Genomic DNA, 18,128 nt, shown 5'->3' with positions numbered 1-18,128 from the left:
TATTTGCAATAATTTGTTTGAGATGTTTAATAAGAACGATACGAAAACAAAAATTACTATGAAATCTCATAAAAGCTTGCTGTAGAATTTTATTTAGCTTGCTATAGAATTGTACTTTAAACTATAGATCTGTGCCGGAAAATTTTGATTAGTCAAAGCGTGTACTAGAAAGTTTTCTGACTTTCACATGAAATTTAAGAAAATATGTGCTTTCTTTGAAGGCATCTTTTGTCCTTAGTTACACCATAATGGTTAGGAATAATGTTACGTAAGAGCAGAATATGCTATTCATAAGATTATCCATAAAATGTAATGAAATGATATCGTTTCCTTTATGTGAAAAGTGTAAAGATATAAATAACTTGTATTCTCTGCATATGGAACAATATAATGAAATTTAGCCGTAAATTTTTCTTTCTTAATAAACAAGATATTTTGACAAAATTCCTCATCGTAGTCAAATGTTACGTTATGATATTAAATTTATAAAAAATAAATAGGTTTTAAGAATTAAATATATTACTTAATGCTATTTGACATTGAATTTGCGTCTGTAACAAAAATGGATCATCAACAAATAGTTACTGATCATATCAAATACATTCTAAACATGCCCTTGATTAAACCTACTTTAAATACTGCAGATTAAGATGTCCAGAAAGTTAATCCTACTGACATCTTTAGCTTATCTCGCAGTGTTTTCCAATGATTCATATTTTCTGAAAGTTTTCATTTGTAACCAGAACTCGTACTGGTGATCCATAATCTTCTCTTTAGAAGTTTTCTGTCATATTTTAGAAACTTAACGATAAATTTTTAATAAATTTAGTGAATTTTAATACGCATGAAATATGTGATTTAGCTTTCACATGCTAGTGACATATATTATGCATGTATTTATTTTTTCTAAAGTAACGAAATTCATTTGGAAGGAAACCGGATTCACCTTTTAGTAATGTCCTCTTCCTGCCAACTGTGTGTTTACTAACCTGATGAATAAGCGAAAGATTTCTCTATAACGAGTCACACTGCTCGTCAAGAAATTTAGATTAATCAGGAATTTATTGAAATGTATTTTTTTGATTCATGATGAAATTATCTTTTCAATATTTCTTAATTTAAAATAATGTTGTTTTTCTATTTTTAATGAACCTGATATCAACTTAAATGATAAAATAATTAGCATGTGATTTTGAATGCATGTTAAGATAACTACGAAATGAAACTTCATTTACAAATAATACACAGTTAAATTTGAATTTGACAGTTTCAATATTATCAATTTGAACTTTCGCTAGCTGCTTGCCAACATGTATCTCTTGCCTTTCCTATTTATCGCTATTATCTAAAGAAATGTATATTATATAAAACTGATGCATAGCGCATTCATAATAATTATATGTTATAAGGTATTTCTCCGGTTTTCCTAGCATGCCTTTGTGGTGTAGTGGTTCTGGACGCTGGGCCGGTATTTCAGAGGTCCGTGGTTCGATTCCCGGAGAAGGCTCTTGCTAATTTTTCATCTCTCTTGCTTACAAAAAAAAAAAAAAAAAAAAGTCCTAATGTCTCTACAGTGGCGCCCGAACTAAAAAGGTTGATGGATGATGACTCTCCACACCCAGGATTTGGCGACTGTGTCGCCTAAAAACCCAGTCACCATTTAAAAAGGAGAGTATATTAAGGTATTTCTCCGACCTTCTTAGCGTGCCTTCGTGCAGTACTGGTCAGCACACTGAGCCGGTATTTCAGAGGTCCGTGGTTCGATTCCCGGCGAATGCGGTTGCTAATTTTTCATCTCTCCGATTTTTACAATAAACCTAATGTCTCTACAATGGGAACTTGTTTTAGACACAAAATAAGAAAATCAAAATCATTTCTGATCTTCTGATAAAGCTCCTTTAAAACGTACAATTTTACACTACAATAGTATGGCATAATAATATAGTTATTCTGGAATACACACTTACCATACTTGAAAGGGTAAGTAAACTTGCCGATATAATTTCCAAATCTGGGTACGTCAATTCGATGCCATATTCAAAACCAACAGAAATGTAACTCAGCAAAAAGAAACTAGAAATAAAAGAAACTTTGACGTTATGAAAGGTAAATTTTAGACAAACAGCAAAGTATGCCATGAATACATTCTGATAAATAAACAAAACAGAATGGTTATTTAATTCGAACTTTATTTTGGGTATTATCAATGCTACTTGGCTATAAAGATATTTCAAAGCCTCAATAATAATTGCTTTAGTTTCAAATAAATGTTCTCTAATATTAAGATATTCATCAGAAAGATGTTCTTCATAAGGAAGGATTTATGACAGAAAATGATTATGATATAGGAAAGATTTATGATTTTTTTATAATTTATGTATTTAGTCGTCAACCGGGGACAGGCACCTCCAGTTATGACAGGAACCTCCACTTAGCGAAGTGGAGGATTTCATGGTTTAAGGGGATGGCTTTTGGTACCGTGTGGTGGACTCAAGCTACAATAAAAGACTCACAGTAATGAGCAGTTATAAAGCAGCTGAAATTATTGTGCTGAATGAATCTGAAAAAGATAAATGCAATCAATATTAAGAAGAGTAAAACCGATAAAATCGTTTCCTTTTTTATGTCTTTTAAGTATAATAAAAATTTATACATTTACCGAGGCTGTTCTCTATTTCCCATCTAACTAGGAGAGCGTTCTTGGGATTACCAATATTTATTATTATATTATTGTTAGTTTACCAATTCTTGGGATTACCAATATATGTTATTGTGAGTTTTCCTATATTAAAAGGGGTTTGAGGAATATAAGTAATTACAATGATGATATTTATAAACATTGTAACAATTTTGTACTTAGATAGGTAATTTTAGTGGAATTATAAGTAAAATTGTTGATTTCTTTTGTATAATGTAACATGAAAAATCTCAAGAGACAAGCTATGCGGGAAATGTAAGAATAGGCCATTTAACATTCAGTAAATGGGCCGCCAAGCTGACAACGGTTTTGGACAGTTATTTTGTTGCAACATTTGGCAAGAAAACGCAAAATATCGCCAAATTTGGCGACCATTTGGTGACCCCTGTGTCATCGTAATATTGTAAATGAATAAATGTATGAAAATGCACAATTACAATGTTGTAAATGAATAAATGTATGAAAATGAACAATTACAATATTGTAAATGAATAAATGTATGAAAATGCACAATTACAATATTGTAAATGAATAAATGTAATTGAAAAATTGCCAAATTTGGCTACCATTTGGCGACATTTTCGTCCGATCCCTGTATCCCCGTAATGTTGTAAATGAATAAATGTAATTAATCATTATATTAGCTGTAACCTTTATTCTACATTCATATTGCCTTCCAGTAATTTTGAGAAGCAGAAAGTACTAGAAATATCTCAGCGACTGTGTGAAAATTACATAAGGACGGAGAGAGAGCATCTGTTCTCAGTTGTTGTTATTGCTGGGAATTGTTAGTTCAGTGAAAAATCGGAATACTGAGATATCTCTGGGTTAGTTTTCTGTTTAGATGCGCTTTGCATTGCGATGCGTTTAACATCCTTAGTAGTTTGAAGCATAACTACCGATTGTACTCTGTGATACTGTGAATATCTGTACGAGTATTTCTGTGGAAAGTTCTAGAATTTTTAAAAGTTTCTTTTGATAAAATAAATTTTATTAAACTGTCATCGGAGCTGTGTGCATTCAGTCTATTACTAACCTGTACGCACGCAACAATATTTATAAAATAGCTTTTTAGAAGTGGCAAATATTTTACGAACAATTTTATTTTCACTGATAGAAATATTTCACTTGTATAAATAAATTGAGTAAACCTATTTCACAAACCAGTCCATAAATATAAACCTTGATTTTTCTTTAAGACTTAAGATCAGATCCCAGATCTACAGAATGTTCCTGAGTCTTCTGAGGATTTTTTTTTCAAATAACATAAAGCCGCTGTTCATTATTTCTCTATAACCACAAAAAATGTTGAGGCGAAATGATTCATTTCTAAATTTTTGAATGCAATAAATATTTTCAACGGCAACAAAATTGTTAGCAACATAATCCTTGTAATATGTAGCTATTTCATTAGTATTCATAAGTTAGCAGCAGAATCATTTATATTCCTGAGATGCTTTCCATAAGTAATAAAGGAAACAACCATAGCTGTGATCAAAAGAAAGCAATTTTAAATTTGAAATTGTAATATATCATAACAGCTTTAAAGAGATTTGAAATATGCCACGTGATTAACAATATTTACTGATGTATTAGTACCACGGCCCTACTTTTCTATTTCTTATTTTTTAATAATTTTTAGATAAATATTTTACGTAAAGTTAATTCATAAGTGTAAAAGTAATAGAAAAATTTGAAAAGAATTAAAAATTTAATGCGTTTCTTTATATTATACTAATAAAATATTTTAAACTTTATATTTTGTTTCAGAGACGACAATGAGGGGGGGGGAAGGAATGAAATTTTGACATATCATTAGAAGAGAATGGGGCAAAGAGACTCAGAAATCCTGAGGTGAAATATTCATAATGGTACAAAATTAGCTGTTAGAAACTAAGGTATTTCAAAACATGAATGATGACTTCTTTAGTTTCAAATAAATATATCTAGTATTAAGATAGTCACCTTAAAGATGTTTCTCCTCTTCTCATAGTACAACCTAGAGCTAATCATTCTTAAAAATGAAAGTAATTATTAAAGATTTTCAACAATTTTCTCTCAACCACACGAAATTTTTGTTAAGCAGCATAGACGTGATATGATTACTGTAAAAGAATATCTAGAGGTTGAACCAGAAATATACCCTCACTTTTGAAATAAATTTAGTGTGCTATGACATAATTATAGAGAAAAATATTTAATGGTAAGTTAAGTTTGAATTATTATTTTTAAATTTCAAATAAGAATCACATAGTGTAGATTACAATCATTAGCCGATGCAATAGCAGGTTACAGTAGGCAACATGGACGTTTGCTCTTGTAATTGTGCATGCTGTAAATGCTTATTGCCCAGCATGTTACGTACAATAATTTGTCTGATAAGCGAACATTTTTGGGATGATGGAGAGGTCTAAGACTCGAAAGACATGATTTTACTGTCGACTAAATGAAAATGAAGAAAGAGACTGCGCAAGCCGGGAAATCTTTGAGATCTGACTGGTATTGTTATGTATTGCTCTTCAATTTCAGGACTTTATAATGGTCTCATCTTATTTCCCGTAGTCATAACACTTGCACCAAATGTTGCGGTTGAATATATAGCTAAAGTTTTACATATCCCTGTTCTCTTTACCATTACAAGTGCTTCACTTGTGTATTCCTTATGTCTCAAAGTAAAACTTTGAAATTTAAGATTTGAACTTTCAGTGATCTTTTGGTTTTTGTCGATTTAATTAGGGACCATTTTATTATGATAATTAATTTAACAAGGCTAATTTAAAAAGAATTATCACATTCCTCAGTGCTCGCGTCTTTGGTGTAACTGGTCGAAATTATGAGATCTGTCGTTTGAATCCTTTCAAAGGAGACCGAGGTGATGTTTCCGACTTTCCGATTCGAAGGAAACATTATACTTCTACAGACTTGTATTGGTCTTCTACGAGGAAGATTTGTGGTTTCTTGACTTTTTCTTGGAGTAGGATTAAAAAGAATATAATGCAAACCTTTCATGGTTTTAAATCAAATTTGGATATTATATTACAAAATTTTAAATAATAATAAAATTTTAAATAATTATAAAATGCTAAAATAATTTTAATTATATACTGTCTGGAAACAATAATCTTACTATTATCAAATAGAATTTTTTATTCATTTCTCCTTAGCAATATCATAATTTTTAACCATTTGACATAACGACGTTTTTTATGTAAACAATAATTTTTTAATTTTGCGATAATTAGACGAAACCTTTAGATGAAAATGCATGGTCATTAGAACATAATCTCATCCTGGAATCAGAGCTTTCGACATCGTGGTTCAAGATTCAGTTAGTCCCTGATAATCATCATCGCAAATTGTTTCAAAAATTTTAATTTGGTAATTTTATTTAATTGCCAATTTTATGTAAATTTATTCTGTATTTGAGCTTGAACTTTATATTCGAACTGTAGTAGTGTTAAAAAGTGAATATAAAAAATGAAAATAAACTTACCCGAATACACCAATGGTGATAAAATGAATCCACATATTATTGATGAAAAGCAAACCACTAAAACACATAAGCGATAAAAGAGTTGCTATACAAATTCCCATCGAGGTTTCTCTAAATAAGAAAAGTCACTATGAAATAAACAATTGTCAAGAAAGCATAAAAATTATACAGTGTGTTCCGAAAGGTATAATTATGATATAGGAAGAAAGTGTTTTTTGATTTGAACCTTGGTTATTCATTCTCCACAAAAGAAATCTTGTTCCGATTCGGGAACAAATGAAAAATTATACATGTCTTAGTTCAAAAAGGAGGATGAAACCCATATTTAGTTTTGCAGTAAAACTTAAAGTTTGAACGATGATTTATAAAATAAATATATCATGAAGAATCTGTAGAATACACAAATAAGAAATCTATAAAATATATAATTTGATCTTTATAGAAATTATTGGGTTCTTGGAGTAAAAAATCGGATTCAAACACCGCCATGACTTCCTCGTACGGCCTATTAAATTATACATAGTTTTGCTGCACTTCATTTAAATTTATTTTCTCGGCTTATTTTAACTTAATTAACCGATTCCTCAAGGCAAGTTAAAAATGGCATAAAAATTTGCACATTTTGAAATTAAAAATCGCAGTCAAATTCTTTTGTATGGGAATCAAACTTCTTATACTTTTTCTTCCTTGTATGAAGTAAAAGAAGAATTGTATTGGCGAAAACTTTTCGGGTATAATTTTTCAAAAGAAATTTTAACTCCTTCCGAATTCATTTTGGCAATTTTTTTTAGTGATGTCTGTATGTAAGGATAGAGTAAAGGACTGATTTTTCCAAAGAGTATTGTAAAATGGATTTAAAGCTGATTCAAAAGGGCTTTTTTTCGTGACGTCTGTCCGCGCGTACAGATGGATTCGTGAACAATAATTTTTCTGTTGAAATACGATTCCCGAAATTCTTCGCGATTACAATACTTCGTACAAGAAAGTAAAAATAAGAAAAGACAACAATACTCTAGTCGAGCATCTAACCACGGATCTTCCGTTTGGTTTGTGGGCGCACTAATCCCTGCATCAAAAGAATAATTCTACTATAATTACCCATTACAAAGTTATAGTTGAAACATGTGTTTAGCATAGGTTAACAACTTATATAATACAGTCTTATAAAATTACTAAACTACGCATTGAGATTACTTGCATTTTTGTAATTTGATTTCTCGCTATTCCTTATTCTTTTTTGATGGAAGAGTTGCGTAAAAGATTTTTAATCTTAACACTTTCCATAACATACAAATTCAACTGCTTTTTTTTCACCGAGAATGTAAAATTTAAACAAAATTTTTAGTAGAATGTATGTGTTTAGAAATAACAATTTAAAAAATAAAGCCGTAGCAACTGTTTTTAAAATACCCTTCGGTAATAAAATTGGATTTAATTTCTCTCTTAAATGCTAAGATAAACTCCAGTCCTATCAGTAATGCAAATTTAAGTTCAGCATGCAGATTACTTGGGTTGTAGAATCCATTTAATACTTTATGGAATACATAAATATATCAGATTAATGCTGTTAAAGAATAAAAAAAAATAATTTCTTTCTTAATTATTTGCAATAGATTGAGTTGAAAATTATTTAAAATCCAATATAGGAATAAATTTCTCTCATGTTTATATAATGAAAGATTGAAATTTGCTGTATGCTATTATGTTTCGAATATCGCGCAGGTCAAATGAATGTAATTGCTTTGCTGTTTGATGTGTTTATTAAATCCACATGCTACAGAAGCCACTAGATATTGAAGAGTCACACAAGGAATTTTCAGCACAACGTGTCTAATTCAGTCTTTGAATCCATTAACCAGTAACTTGGACATATTTCGTACATTTTGAATTTCAGATATGTCGCTCAGACGGTATAATGGTTAGGAAAGCCGACTGATACCAAAGCGTTCGTATTTGAATCCCGGAGAAGACATGGTTGTAACTATCCGTCCCCTCAATAGGAGGTAAAGGTGAACCACCTATTAGGTGCCTCCATAATAAAAATGGCCACCATTTCTAGCCTTATCAGTGGCCAAGTCGAAGTCGACTGAGGGTCCGCCATTTGGGAAAAATTGAGATAGACCAAGGGTTTACTCAAGTACGGCTAAATCGAACGATTAGACTGATCAGAAGATGTCTCAGTGGATAACCTTGTTATGGAGATCCTTGTTGTGTGACTAATGTTTACGCTCTTCGAAATTTATTCCTCACATCGGCGAAGACTTATAGTATTTTGAAAGAAAAAAGCATTCATGCATGACCGTATTCGATTCAACGCTCACTACAAAAAATATTACTACTAGATTTTTCAAAGAAATACAGCCCAATGACTGCAGATTGTAAACCAGTAGGGAATTTAATACTATATTGTCACCAAGTGACACCATGACTACGTATAAGGAGCTGATGTAATTCCTGTAGATAAACGGTTCTTAACCAGTGATACGCAAGGGAAAAGTAGAGGGTACGCAAAATATTTTTAACTACCAAATTCAAAAATCTCGTGAAGAAAAAGAACAATTGATAGACATTTCTTATGACTGAAAGCTAACGGAAGATTTCAAAAATAACACATTTGTCAACTTTTGGCTGAACCGAAAAAAGAATTCAAAGGCATTTCAAATAAAGCTATTAAATTTTTATTGCCTTTTTGCACACCCTATTTGTGTGAACAAAGATTTTCTTCCGTGTTATATTTGAAAAAAAAAATGCAGAACAAAATTAAAAGTGGATCCTAATTTACTGTTAAAACTAAGTGAAGACAAAGAATTTGCGGTCGTGCATGAGCGTTCAGTCGAATACGGTCATGCATGAATGCGTTTTCAAAATACTATAAGTTCTCGCCGATATAAGGAGTAAATTTCGAAGAGCGGAAACACTAGTCATATAACCAGGATCTCCATGGTTATTTCAATCTTTCTTAAACAGGCTCAAATTTTGCACTAAATTTTAGAATTAAATTATGATAACTTAAATTTTAATAGTAAAAATGGTAATCACTTTTTAATCTAATATATTTTATGTGTGCAAATTTAATACAAATAGACAATGTAATAATAATATTCCTTTTCACAAATCAATGTGCAGATGGCAATTTTTTTTTAAAATTTCTATTGAGAAAATGAAGAATAATCGTTGCAAAATGTAGTAGTGGTACTGAAGTTTTTCAATTTTTGTTTAGATGGTACGCGTTAGTCAAATGGTTGAGAACCGCTGCTGTTTGAACTCTCGACTATATATTGACCCATGATCATGATTATTGCAGCAGTGCATGTTGCGGGCGTGGTAAATATATTGCTTTAAAACGGACACTTTTCTTCGACCTAATTTATTCGTTCATGCTTTTCGTCTATGGATATTGCGGTTTTGATAGAAACTCTGCAAGATGCCTTATATCTATCCAAATCACTATACTCATCTGAGAACAATTGGGAACATATTTTTTCTAACTGATTTAGTGAAATATGTGACAATAAGATTGTTGTGAATATAACAGTTAGAGATTTTTTTGTTATCAATCTATGCATATCTAAAGGAAGAAAATAAAATGTCCTTGTCTTACAGATCACGTGCATCTACGTTATTTATTACAATCATTTGCCGAGATTGCGCATGCTCGTCTGGACACATGCTCGAGGCTATTGCAGAAAAAGAGTAATTATATAAAGCTAAAATCAATCATTGCAATTTTTTGCAATAATAATAATAATAATTTTTTGCAATAATAATTTTTTGCAATTTTTTGCAATAATTGAGATACTGAGAGATAAAATAATAGCAGAATACAAGTTTTAGAGAAGTACCAAAAGAAAGACAATTGTTTTGGAAATGAACTGTTCATACTTAAATTTGTGAGTCAAATCCAGTATGTACCCCGCAACAACAGATCCTATCATTCCACTTCCTATGAGGATGGCTCCCATTATACCAACTTCTTTCTGCCTGCCCTGTTGTTGATATACAATAAATAATTTTTAATTAATTAATTATATCATGATAATCATCGTATTTTTATCGCGTTTCAGATGGATATTTACCACTCAGTCTATAATGTCGGTGTTGGTGTTGGTGTATTTAATTATGGCAAAGCACACTAGGGCTATCTGCCTAAGAGGAGGGATGCCTTCCGTGGAGGACTTTCTAAGGGAAACTGGCTCGTATACACGTTACACATGGGGAAAACCACGAAAACACCCATGCAGCCAGCCCGTTCGCGGGATTCGAACCTCGGACCGAACTACCAGTGTTCAGCGACTTTACCGCTCGGCCGCTGGTGGGCCAGTCTATAATGTAAAAGTTTTAATCAATTATGCAGAAACATTCATTGCTGTTCCAATGTCTTTTATAGCAATTTAAAGAAATCTAACAAATAAAGAAATAAAATAGACAATATTGTTTTGTAAATCTTTTTTTTACTGGAGTTCTAAATGAAGGTATCGTAATTAGTTTATAATTTTTCTTAGAAAACTAGAATACCGTGGTTTAAGCAACACTACACTATGAGAGAATGGTTTAATGCGGGCAAATCAAGAACCTCGAGTAAAGACACTTTTGAGTAATTATGGCTTTTTTCATGACTAAATTAATTATTTAACAATATAAGCATATATTTTAGCACATCCAGGTGAAATACACTTAACTGAATTTTATTTGTTGGAAAATTTGTAAAGTGTCCTTTAATCCCATTTTTATCCGGTCAATAAAGTTTTAGAACGATGAAATTTTAGGCCTCTATTTTAGCCTGAGTTTAGGTTATCATACGATCTTAATAAAACTCTGCGAGAAAAGTGCACTAGCACATATGACAATATAATATAAACATATGAACATATGAACATAATGAACATATGAAGTAATATTTCGAATTTTATTTCAATTATCTGCCAAACTAAGGTTCTTTCTAACTTAATTTTAACAAAAGATTAAAAAACTGGTTAGGTTACAAAATAGCTGACAAACAGGATAATAACTAAGCACACAAACGAAAAAGCAAAGTTAGTAGATATAAATTACTCAATAATTTACATAACATAAATATTAGCTCCTTTAATAAATAACACCGGCTGAGCAAAAATACTTTCCCCATTTGCAAATGCAGCTCAAGTTTAAATTCATTTTTTAAAATTTTGAACTTTTCATAAGCAATTACAAATATTATACAGGGCGAGCTAAAAATCTTTCCCTGACCAAAAAATTTTGCTCAAAATATGTTTCAGTTTTTCCGCATATATGGTATTTTTGGGAAGAGTAACAACAATAATTAAGTTTCTTTTATAAATAGTGTTACATAAGTAAACTTTAGAGCCTACCAGATGCCGAAGTTCGTTCCACAGTTCGAGTCTCGCGAACGGGCTGGCTGCATGGGCGTTTTTGTGTTTTCCGCAGGTGTAACGTATATATGAGTTACTTTCCCTTAGAAAGCAGTCAGCGAAGTCATCCCTTCCCTTAGGCAGATAGCCCTCGGAACTTTGTCATAATCACATTAACCAAATCAAGCCTAGAAAAGTTCAGTGCGTCCACCCTTTGTAGCTTTGAGAGTGTCAAATTGGCATACTTCTTCTTGGCATGTGTTCTTAAGTATTCGCTGTGTAAAATTTGACATAGCATGCGTTATTCTGACCTGCAGAGTATTGGTAAAAGATTCGGTTCTTGAGATACCCCGACTGACGACAGATTCATTAATCTAATTACCTGCCACTTCTTGGAAGGTATACCAACGCTACCAATTTCCTTACATTTTTCATACTATTTCTTGATGCTCTTAATATCTGGAGGAAAACGTCTGTAAGAACTTCTAAAACTCACTTTTGATAGGTTATTTAGCTTGATCGTACCACAAAATATATTTAGCTTTATTTCCTTCATCGATAGCGTTTTGTTACAACCAGTTCTTTGGTGCAATCAACTACAAGGTGAAAAACGTAACAATGGGACTAGGTAATGATAAATTTTGACCTTTCTATCTTCCGCGCTTATTTTGTGCAAAATATTTAAAATAAAGACTTTTTGCTTACTCTGTATATTGTCTAACCTTCAATCATACATATGTATGAGAAACACATTTTCTTTAACAGACAATTTTTATAAGAGTTACGTATGTTTTTTTCGCTTACCCATTTAATTTTGTTTAACCACTACTTATCTTCTGTTTATCTTTTTAATGTTTTGATAATTAAGGTAGGTGACTAATGTGATTGAAAAAACGTAGGCTAAAAGCAATAATAACTATGATACTGATCCATATTTATTAAAACTTGTATTGCTTATTTTCATTCTTGCAAAATTATTTATTATGTCCCGGACATCCAATTGTTTTTAGTCATCTGAGCTTCAGTCTACATCTATAATTGAGCAAAATTAAATGTTGCTCAAATTAAAACGAAACATTTGTAGATACTTATAGTTCAATTCAAGAACTTATAGGCTGTTAGGACTATTAGAAACATAGCAACTCGTAGCCAAAATGCATTTCACTTTTAACCGCCGGATAAAAGTTGTTAAAAATTAGTAGTTGAATCCTAGCTTCGATTTTTGGGAACAGAAACGTTTGATTACATCCATATTTATTCTCCTCAAATGTAGAACAAACTGAATCAATTTCTTAAACATTGCTCACGCTAATGACGTTTGAGGAAGCTGATATTTTTGAAAGAGTTCCTACTTTCAACTCATTGGAGAATCTCATAACAAGATTTGGAAAACGAGATAGTTTATATAACTTTTTGTTATATAATAAAAATATACTTTAAAATTACTTAAAAAGGAGCAGAATTGTTTAATCAAATATTGGTCCTAAATATATACATCCAATTATAAATTTTCGAAAAATATATAGATAGCTTTAATAAACATAGGACTGGAGTGTTGTATAAGTAATTAAATGTAACATTTTATATGACCCTTGTCGAGCGAGATTTCCATTAATAAAATATTCATTATGCTATCTTAATTATAAATAAAATATTTTGTACTTTTACTTACAAAATTGCCCCTCTCCTCCTAGTGATTAGGGAAGCCTACCGCGATACACGAGGGCCCACCGAGATTCTCGGAAGGCACTGATATTTGCAAATGCATAATATCGCTGAAGTATGGGGATACTCTAAATATGCGGGGAGCTGAAAGTCCTCTCGAGAGGTTGTTGGTATGGATGTTTTGTGGATTACTTGCCGAACTTAGTTGATTTTTGATATCTTTAGGTGTTCCAGCTGAATCTTTAGGTTTCAGAAATAGAAAATGATCATTGATTTGACTTTTTGGAGCAATATTCTTGGTGGATTCAAGGGCGTAGGAGTTTTTGGGATTATTCTAAATTTTTTTTAATTTGTTGCTATTGCTGCTGCAAATATTCCGTCATTTCACTTCCTTCACTTGTTTGAGTATTGAAAAGACAGATGCTCTCTAAATTTCGAGATTGTGCCTTCTTGCTCAGTTGTTCCAGTTCGTGGTCTGCTAATATTTGACGAAGTGCTGTTAAATTTCCAATAACATGTTTGCAGTCTTGCGTATAAAGTTATCTATTTTTGCAGATATTTAGCTTTAATTTTCTAGAAATTCGTAAAATGTCATTTAATCTGGAAGAATCAACCTTAATAGCTAATAATAGAATGTGAAACGCTCAATGATGACGGCGAGGAAGATTTATCTTTAGAAGTGATTGGTAGAGATTAACAAAAAATAATATAACTGGCACAAAAAAAATTAGACAATAAATCAAAACCTATTCATGTACAAAGGAAAAAATTAATCCTTCGTAATGTAGGAAAAATTCTTAAAATAAAGCTTTATTATTTGCATAAAATTTTATAAGAATAATTCGAAATCCAAAAGCAAGTGCAATTTTTCAAAAATCTTAGGTGTTGAAAGATAATTTCAGCCATTCACAATGACTAAACGAGAAATTATTTGAGGCAGAAATCTTCATTTAACAGGAGATTAGGAATTAGGCAAATATTATATTGCATTAAATATTAACTGAAGTTGACCAGTTTAATAACTGTGAATTGTGAATCATACATTATATTAATTCGTTAAGATCATTATTAAACCTTATTTTAGCATGAGGTTTTGCTAGTGAGTACTAAGTAATCAATATTAACTCGGAAATCAGATATAAAAGTATGTGGAAGATTTTTCAAAATAATTATTTTCAAATGCGATAAATTAAGGTGATATTAAAATATATAAATCAGGGGTAATTGAACCTATTACCTTGATTTATATATATGGTGAACTGTTATTCTTAACCAGAAAGTATTTGTATAAAATTTTAAAATGTCACACTAGCTACATTAATATATATATATATAAGATTTTAACTACCAAAGAAACTATAAAAAATTTACGAAAACAAGCAAAAATAACCTGAAAATTTAGTGAGTTACAGAGCGGATTGTTTATTGAAAAGTAACAACAGTCGTACGGACTCTCATGGGCAGTCGTAGTATTTTCTTCATAGAGTTAAACAGGGTAATGCGTACAGTTGTGACTCATCAAACTTGAGTCGTATTCATAACAAATATCGTACACCAAATAAAATTTTCATTTCCAAAACAGGATACAGTTACATTTATTTAAAAAAACGAATATATATTGTGAAGCTACTGTAACTGAAAATAAATAAATAAATAGAATAGGCCATTATACTTACGGGAAAATAATAAATAACTGTTTCGTTCAACATTGTTGCAACGGTTATGAAAGTAGCAACAAAAAAACCTGAAAATTTAAAAAAAAGCCAATTTTATCCAATAAATTTACAATTGAATTATATTTGTAACCATTATTAATTTTAACATAAAAAATTTTACTTCTTTCTTCCATTCTGTTAAGATTTTAAGTTTACGATCTCATAACGAGAATATTTTTAATCAAAGAATTTAGAAAATGCATCAAAATTTTATTCATCTACTTATTATGAAATTTTTTTGAGCTTAAAGAAATTTTAAATTTGAGCGGTCGCGCAAAAGTTTTTCATTTATGTTTTTTTATGTTCTCTGTGATCTCGCAGTCTACCAGTCTGCTGTTACACTCATTCTGACTAACCCATCTTTTTTTTTCTCTTTTTAGCTTTATTATTAAGCATCATTTTCTCTGCATTTACGCCATATGCAATGCCGCAGCAATATTATGAAAATTTTAAAAGCAGCATACGTTTAGAATTCCCAATGCAGACTTAAGTGTTGGTATAATATTTTCCTGTTTTTTAGACTCTTTTCTCAATTCATCATATTAATGTCCAGTTTTACTAAGACAGCTTTAGAAAACAAATTTTTGTCTTTTTATTATTAATATTTTGTGTTTATTTTATTTATTAAATATCACGTTCTTGGCGTATACTTAGCCTGCAACCACTTAGCCGACGGGACACTTAACCGACACCAATTAGCCGACAGGGACACTTAGCGGACATGCGCACTTAGCCGACAGGACTTTTAGCCGACAAGGACAGTTAGCCGACAGAACACTTCGCCTTCAAAAACACTTCGGCAAGACGGATAGTTAGCCGATATGACATTAACACTAGAACGGCTGTAGGGGGTCATCTTGACCCCTGAAAACTTTTGACCGTTGATTACTTTTGTTTTATTAGAAGAAATCGTTTGGAATTTTTAGACTTTTCCTAAAGAGCTAACAAATATTTGTAAAAAAAAATTCAGCATTCTCGGTTTGTTAGTTTTTGATATAATGGCATGTATTAGTAGACAGGGTCATTTTGACACCTTTACTTTTATCCCTCTTTCTGCTTCAGGCATTTTCAAATAATCCATGAAAGACATTCACTGATAAGGATTTTTCGTTTGCATTTATATTATCTCCCAGAGGGATAAAAACCTGGGTGGTCACACTACTTTGTAATGTCTATATAAGTTGTTCCTTTGTCTGCAATTATCCATTTGTTTGAAGAAAATACTGCAAGGAAGGTAGATGCAGGATTTTTCTTGCTTACATTCTTTTCAGAAATAGTTTATTTTACAGATGTATTTTACTTAGTGCAGATGATAACAGTTAGGACAGATGTTTTCTTGAACGATGAAATCAGTATTTCAGTACATATGAATTCTGCCGTCAAGTTCATTATCACTTTCCTTTACTCTGGGAGAATCATATGCTAAAATATATTCCCTATCGTTTTCTGTTAGTCTGATATTTTTCTACTTTTTCAACTTTTACAAAATATGTCTAATAAGCGGAAAAGAGTGTTGTAAATTAATCAGGCATTTGAGAATAAATAGATAAAATTTTTTTATAACTTGAAAAACCCTAAAACTCTGGCAACCCTAAAAATGCCAAGACACGGGTGTCCACGTCAACTATGTTAATCATGTGATATTAATTTATCCCATGATCCTCTTGTTCTATAGTTATTATCAAGCTTCTGTTTGTGCTTGTATTTACATTAATGTATCGCTCACTTATATTATTTTAGTTACGGTACAATAAATGTTATTAGTGTTTAAGGCTGCATCGTATTATTTATGGATAAATCCCTCATATTATCATCAACAATACTTTCGGAGACTCAACTGCTGCTACTGAGTGCACAAAAGGTAAGCTGATTTTGCTATCTTTATTCTTCAAAGAGGTCTTACGGATGAAGAAATTAAAAATTTGTTGAAGTTGAAAATGAGTCTGAAAGAGGTGAAATTTATAATTTTTCTGTAGAAACTGAAGATGAATTTCAGACACAAACTATTAGTGAATCCGAGGACAGCGTAGTAAACGAAGACCTCACCAGAAATAAACCAACAAAAGCGAATCAGCATATTTGCAAAACAGTTTTTACAGCTTCTGATAACACTATATGGAATGAAATAAATTCCAAAAATTTACTCTGCGACTGTTCCTACTTATAATGCTCTAAGAGAACAACAAGACTAACATCTTTTGCAAAAAGTCGTGTTTTTGAGGACAAAGTCTAGGGCTTTCATGCTTTTTATTGATGATATCTTGCGGCATTGAAAGAAATATACAGAATCCGAAGCTCATCGGCAACTTGGATATAAGGACTGGAAGTTATCTCTGGCTGAGTTAGATGCTTTTGTCCCTATATTATATGTTCGAGGAGTATTAGGAGCAAAGCGTTTAGATTTATATTCCTTATAGTCCGAAGCGTGGGGAAAACCATTTTTGCAAAGAAACTCTACCAAGAGATAGATTCAAAGAAATAAAACGATTTTTAAGGTTCGATGAAAGGACAACAAGATCTGCTCGATTACAGACTGATAAATTTGCTCTAGCATCAGACATGTGGAACAAATTTATTGAAAACTGCAAAACGTTCTACCGACCAGGACAAAATATTACAGTTGATGAACAATTATTCCCATCTAAAGCTAGGTGTAGATTTACCCAATATATGCCTAATAAACCTGACAAATTTGGAATAAAATTTTGGTTAACTGTCAACGTTGATACTAAATACTTCTTGAATGAATTTACTTATCTAGGAAAAGATGAAACAGCAAATCCTCAATTACGTTTGTCTGAAAATGTTGTCATAAAATTACCGTACCACATCTAAACAAAGGGAGGAATATTACCACGGATAACTATTTTACTAGCATTAAATTAGCAGAAATGCTAAATAAAAAAATGCAACTATAGTCGTCACTATGAAAAAGAACAAAAGAGAAATATGCGTAGTAATCTTTATTCATCGACAATATTGGAACAGGATAATATCACATTTATCATATATCAAGGCAAAAGAAACAAAAGCGTTTTTCTCATTCTAATGTAAAAACTGAAAACAGTCTCAAGAAGTTGCGCGATTCAATAGCATTTTACAACGCAACAAAGTATGGTGTGTATATTCGTGATCAGATGTGCCGAAAATATTCAGTTAAATCGCCTTCTAGACTATGGCCTGTAGATATTGTTTTCAATATTTTGGAC

At 31.3% G+C, this 18,128-nt stretch overlaps 1 protein-coding gene across 1 annotated transcript in view; it reads right to left on the bottom strand.

Moving 5' to 3' along the window:
* Nucleotides 1-18,128, bottom strand: part of LOC118203764 (choline/ethanolamine transporter flvcr2a-like) — a 56,315-nt gene that overhangs the window by 4,342 nt on the left and 33,845 nt on the right. The window contains exons 5-8 of the mRNA XM_085815889.1: nt 14,881-14,948; nt 10,074-10,177; nt 6,192-6,302; nt 1,968-2,073 (exon numbers count right to left, since the gene is read on the bottom strand). Of these exons, the coding sequence (XP_085672015.1) occupies nt 1,968-2,073; nt 6,192-6,302; nt 10,074-10,177; nt 14,881-14,948 (389 nt within the window). The remainder of the gene's footprint in view (nt 1-1,967; nt 2,074-6,191; nt 6,303-10,073; nt 10,178-14,880; nt 14,949-18,128) is intronic.

The sequence above is a fragment of the Stegodyphus dumicola genome, chromosome 4 (assembly GCF_044657685.1).
Source record: "Stegodyphus dumicola isolate Sdum_Otavi_A_Nest chromosome 4, ASM4465768v1".
NCBI classification, from domain to species: Eukaryota; Metazoa; Arthropoda; class Arachnida; order Araneae; family Eresidae; genus Stegodyphus; species Stegodyphus dumicola.
Note: the sequence above shows the minus strand (reverse complement) of the source record. Positions and strands in the feature narration are given on the sequence as shown.